General features: G+C 30.2%; 1 protein-coding gene across 2 annotated transcripts; it reads right to left on the bottom strand.

Annotated features, from left to right (window-relative positions):
• Positions 1–384: 384 nt before the first annotated feature.
• LOC111394460 lies at positions 385–3202 on the bottom strand. 2 transcript variants are annotated; one of them, XM_023020293.1, is made up of 3 exons: positions 2571–3202; positions 1715–1821; positions 385–1134 (listed from the first exon to the last, which is right to left on the bottom strand). In XM_023020293.1, exons 1-3 carry the CDS (start codon positions 3017–3019, stop codon positions 494–496), a joined length of 1197 nt encoding a protein of 398 aa, XP_022876061.1. In that variant the 5' UTR covers positions 3020–3202; the 3' UTR covers positions 385–493. The 2 variants fall into 2 exon arrangements, with proteins under 2 accessions (XP_022876061.1, XP_022876062.1); XM_023020294.1 differs by having other exon boundaries at positions 1715–1815.
• Between the last annotated feature and the right edge of the window lie 2787 nt (positions 3203–5989).

Raw genomic sequence — 5989 nt, 5'->3', positions numbered from 1 at the left:
AACAAAACAATGTCATCAGTTTTTTTCAAAAGAGTATATTAAATCTCTTACGCATGAAATTGAGTGCAAAAATATTTTTCGTTACTCCATTTGATATGATGTAATATTACATGTACACGTCTTTAAAATGAAAACCGATTGTATATGATTTGATTTGATTTGATGTATTCATTGATCTCTTTTCACCTGCTTTATTGAAATATCATTTCTTATTTTCTTTCTTTTTCATTTAAACTCAAAATATTTATTACGAAGAAAAGAGAGAAATAAAGATAGTTAATTGCTAATGAAGTAGGTCAGTTGGTCAGTTGTTCAGTTGTACCATACATAACATCAATTAAAACCATACAAAAGGCATTAAATAATATATATACACAAAAGACAAAAATAAGTAGACAAGCATCTAGCTTAGCCAACCTGAGATTAGTTATGTGATTTGATTCCACAAGTACAATTAAAAAGGTACAAATTAACTAATCAACACAAAATATTACTAAGATTCAAGTGACCTGTAAATCACCACAAAGCACGGCAAAATAGCCCTTGGATTAAATACATATAATTCTTCGATATCCGAGTATATCCCACCACAGCTAGCTACGGAGTCATATAAGCCACCAGTCGACAAGCCAACTCCAACCTCTTCCTCAATCGTCATAACATCTGTAGCATGTTTCACCCTTCCAGCAATAACACGACATACGAGCATCGCTCGACGTGCATCTTTACAACCAAGGCAATCGTGGGCTCTACCACTACTAGCAGTCGTGCGAACCCCACTTAGCTTGTTGCTTTGAAAGCCATGTCTAATAATAGTACAAACACCGCAACCTGGCAAGCAGCTACACAAGCTAGATGAACCACGAGCACCAAGCGAGCAATTTAGGGTAACACAGTAAAACCTCAACAACTCATTTCCATCGGCCGCACATCTAGCATTTTTTTTGGCATTATTGTTGGCACGTATCTTTACAACATCCCTATAGTCTTCAAACCTTTGGATTGTACGTCTTGTGTTGTGGACCTTTAGTATGCGTTCAATTTTGCATATTGGGTTGTCCTTTTTGAGCCAACTTGATTTGAATATTATCTCTACTATGTTGCGGCTTGAATCCTCTACGCCCAGCTCAGACACTATAAAATTTCAAACAAAAAAAAAAAAAAAAAAAAAAAAAAAAAAAAATTAACAAACTATTATCAAGAAAATTTCAAAATTAATATTTATTATATTAAGGAATGATTTAAAGAAATTGAAATAGGTGTAATTAATTTGGTTATCCTTTGTTGCCGGTGGGGCAACCTAATATGTAATATAACGTCGACAAACAGAAACATGTATATTGCAGAACAATTATTATTAATTTTTTTTTTCCTGGATTTCATGAAGTGAAAAAGAAAGACAAGACCTTAATAACTGTAGCATAATAACGTTTTGCCTGCACTAACAATTTTAAAATTCAAAAATTTCAAATGATTTTTTTTCTTAAAAAAAGAAAGAAATTATTTTTGAAATTTTAAATATGAAATTTGAGTACAGCATGATTTGGTATATAAAATTTAACATGACTTCACATGATAAAATAAAAAATAAAAAAAAATAAAAAAATCGTGTTATAAAATTTGATTATGGCCTTATCCAATCATATTCAATCAGTGTACTAAACATATCCGGAGATAATAATTAAATTTGGTAAAAATAATAAAGGAGATGTACCTGCATGCTTAACCATTTGATGATGTTCCAAGCTATCAATTTTTGGGAAGACCTCTCCACATTCAGAGCAAGCACATATAGTTGACCTTGGCAATGGGTACCTATAACTTAAAAACAGCTCTTTGCATCATCATATTTTATTTTTTGGACAAATTTATTTTCTTGAAAATAATTTGACCATCAAGAACAACTCACAAATTTATTTTCTTGAAAATAACTTGACCATCATAAAGTGCAATTCATTTTATTAACAATTTTGATTTAAAAGGGTCCGGTACATAAGTCTAGACATGATTAGACATAATTAAATATATTTGTCTGTTGTTGTACATGAACATATATTGGAATCGTTCATTCTATTCATAAATTTGATACACTTATTTGACAAATAATCATGACTTTAATTTAAATCAATCCAATGCTTAATATTTCATTAATCTCAAATGATTATAACAAACTCTTTTATGATCTTAATGAAATATATAATGAAAGTTGAATTGACTTTAATTAAGGATTATAATTATTTGTCAAATAAATGTATCACATTTATGAGTAGGAGAAACCGCCTGCACATATATTACTCTCAAATAAGTATCTCACTTATTGATCTTTGACCAGCAAAGTATTACTTAACTCATTTATTACTTATAAGCAAATTTTTAAACCTAGACGAACGTGCACTGTTTTACACACAATCAAGTCTCCCTCCCCCGACACAGCACACAAAATAACCAGTAAGAATCTTCTCTTATCTTCCATTTTTAAAGCTAAATACCGTCGATGGCTGCGCGAAAATGGAGGAATTGGATTTCCCGACTCCGTATAATAAGAATTATCCAAGTCAAACAGAGATTACCTGCTCGGATCAACAATGGCATGACACTCATAACACCCTGAAAGCTTCCTCAATTGCATGCCTCTAGATGAGCCAATATTACATGTAGTTTTCACAGAAGTAGCAGAATAAATAGACCTAGAAGAAGAGGATCTATTTCCATGGCTACTTTTCTTGGTCAAAATCTTAGATTCTTGCCCTAAACTGCTCCCCTCCGGTGAGTTATCAGCTCTGTGAACAACCCTAGTGTTGCCGTGGGCAACATCCCTGAATGAGCATATGGAACTACATGAACTTCCCAATTTGGAAACTGTAGGGAGGTTCTTGGAAGCTGGATCATGGATTTTTGAATCTGGGATTTGTTTGCAGCTTAAGATATTCTTGAATTGGTCCCATGAAGAAGGATTTGGCTGCTTTTTCTTGCGTTTGGAGGTCTCTTTTTTGGTATCCACTGGCATGAGGAGTGCCATCAAAAGAAGTGCTATGAAATGGAAGACAACTGCTTGGAACACACACACAAATATAGAGAGAGAAAGTTATAGATAGATACATATAAAAACACAGAGAGAGAGAGAGAGAGGTTCTTTCTTTAATGGAGACTGGGGAGGGATCCCAGATTGGGCGGAAGAAGTTGTGGAGACTTTATTACTGATTCCATTTTACGGTACTTGATTAATAAACATGATGCCTTTGTCTTATATAAACAAACTTAATGCTACTCCTAAACTAAGATTGAGTTTAAGTTTACAAATATTACATCTTTAATATATTAAATATCACATCAAGTGAAGTGAAAAACATGTTTTAGATGATTTTAACCTTACTATAATTCAATTATTTTAATAAAACTTTACTTTTTATTTTTCAATATGTAGTTAATTTATTTAACCATTTAATTACTATCAGCTTACGTGTACTTTCATTTCACATGTAATACTTTATTCACATGTGTTTCATTAATATATGAATTCCCTGTTATCAACTCTCAATTAATTAACATTCAAATTCATTTAAGTAATATCATCTTCATTTATGCATTCAGTGTTATTAATATATATATATATATATATATATTCCCTTGTGTTAGTTTTAAATTAATTAACATTCATGCATATTCAAATATTATTTTACAACACTTATGAAGCATTTCATAATAATGTGCAATATATGTTCGACTTTGACTAGTATATCAAAATGTGTCAAATTGTTCAAGTTCGATGCATTAAAAACCTATTTCAGAAACGAGCATACCTTGGAGTGGCAAGTCTCTACGGTAAGGTCGTGTCACGTTCTATTGTATAAAGAAAATAAAAGAAAATTATGCAAACAAAAAATAGCATGGGGTTGTGGATATGCCTTAAAAAGACAATGTTGACAGGACGTATAAATCGACACAACTATAAAAACTTTGTGTCAAGCAAGGGTTGCATATGTCACAATCTATAAAATCAATCAGTATCACTCCAAGGACTAGTTTACACCTCTAATAATTTCTTGCTTATAAATTGCTATGTCGAATGTAAGATGGAAGATATAAATACAAACTTCAAATTCATTTCTCTGCCTAAAAGATTAGGGATTCGTTTGGCATAGCGGTTGTGACTTTTATTAGTACATTTTTTTTTGCCTTCAAAAAGAGCCGTTACTAAAAAGATGTTTATTATTTGATTGTCAATTAAAAAAAAAAAAACTATGTTTTGAATATTATTATTAAGTCGATGATTTTGATAGCTTAACTAGAAAAATGCTTTTAATTTATTAATTACATGTTTTGCATATTTATTTCGCTAAAAAAATTATTATGTATTTCATATTTTTTTATAAATAATATTTATCTCATGTCCTATAAAATCTACAAAATCTAATATTTCATTATTTGTCTCGAAACAATTACAATTTGAATTATTTAAAATTTGTTGGTTTAAGACGTATTAAAATTTGACACACATATCTATAAAAATCAATAAAAAAAATATGAAATGCCATATTTTCTTGTCATCTAAATTTACATAATAAATAAAATTTAAGATGAAAACATGTGCTATTAAGGATTAACCCTTCAAAACAAACGTTAAGAAAGGTGTTTTTTTAATAATCACTTATTTACTTTAAACAAACATGCATTATTTTAATCAAAAGTACTTTTTCTTTCAAAAAAGCTTTTCCATGGACACCCTAAGTGTTGTTTGGAAGAGAATATTTGAAGTGAATTTTTATTTTTATTTTTAATTTTTTAATTTTATTTATTTATTTTTGTTGTTGAGAATGTATGGCTAATAAGGAAAGAACCGTTATGAATTCACTTGCAAAATTAATTCATTAGGAGAATGCTTTGGTGAAAATGAATTGAGAAAGAATGATTTTCAAATAAGTTGTGCGAAATAAATATTAAACTTTAAAGGTGAAGTGATTCAACTATAAAAGTCTTGAAAATTCTTATGGACAAAATGGCTACTCTAATAGGTTAAAAAATTTGAAGTTATGTGATTTACATTGACTAGGCAACTTGACGCCTAGCTCAAATAAAAAAATAAAAAAAATTTAAATTAGAGTTAACATAAACATATATTAATTTAACACATTTTTAATAAATGGATTAATAGCAGGAAATTGCCTAAAAATGTTTCCATGTACGATATGCCCCCTACCTATTGAAAATAATAGAAAACCCGCCACTTGAAACCTTTGGTGCAAAAAATTCCCTGTCGTCAAGATCCGTTAGATTTGTCGTTAAAAATAGTAAAAATTAACAAAATTAAAAAGGAATAATTGCAATTTCAGCACCCAAAATTTTTATTTGTTTACGAAATAAATCCAAAATGAAGTGGAGTGGAGTGGGTTGGGTGAAAAATAAAGTTTTAAAGATTTGGAATTGTAGGTGACGCATATAAAAAAATTTGGATTTAATTTGTAAAAAAAATAAAAAGTTTGGGTGCTGCAATTATTCCTTTTTAATTTTAGCATTTTTTTTTTTTTTAGTGTTTTTAGTGGCAAATCTGACCGATCTTCATGACACGGGAGAATTTCACACAAAAGGTTTCGTACAGGGGGATTTTCTGCAATTTCCAATAAATAGGAACGTATAATGCACGTGGAAATATTTCTAAGACTTTTTTTGCTATGAATCCTTGATACACTCGTAAAAAGTTTCATTCGCCTCTCGAAGGAATCAAGTTATAGTCAAGGTGAAATTATTCTAACTCTCAAATTCTCAATCTTAAAGAAGTCAAAACACTCTCCAGTTGAGCTGCCTCATTAATTCAGCTTAGATCCTTTAAATCCTCGACATAGTGTACATAATGCATGTTTGACTTTTTAGTGGCAGGTCAAAGTGAGAATATGTAAAGTGAGGAGTAATTGAGTGCTTTTTGGTCCCAAATTAAAGATAGGAATGATGGAACCATGCATATTTGTTCTCTTGGAACGATTCTCTTGTTTTT

The sequence above is a fragment of the Olea europaea genome, chromosome 5 (assembly GCF_002742605.1).
Source record: "Olea europaea var. sylvestris chromosome 5, O_europaea_v1, whole genome shotgun sequence".
Classification (NCBI taxonomy): Eukaryota; Viridiplantae; Streptophyta; class Magnoliopsida; order Lamiales; family Oleaceae; genus Olea; species Olea europaea.
The sequence above is the reverse complement of the archived record's forward strand: the minus strand, read 5'-3'. Positions and strand labels throughout refer to the sequence as shown.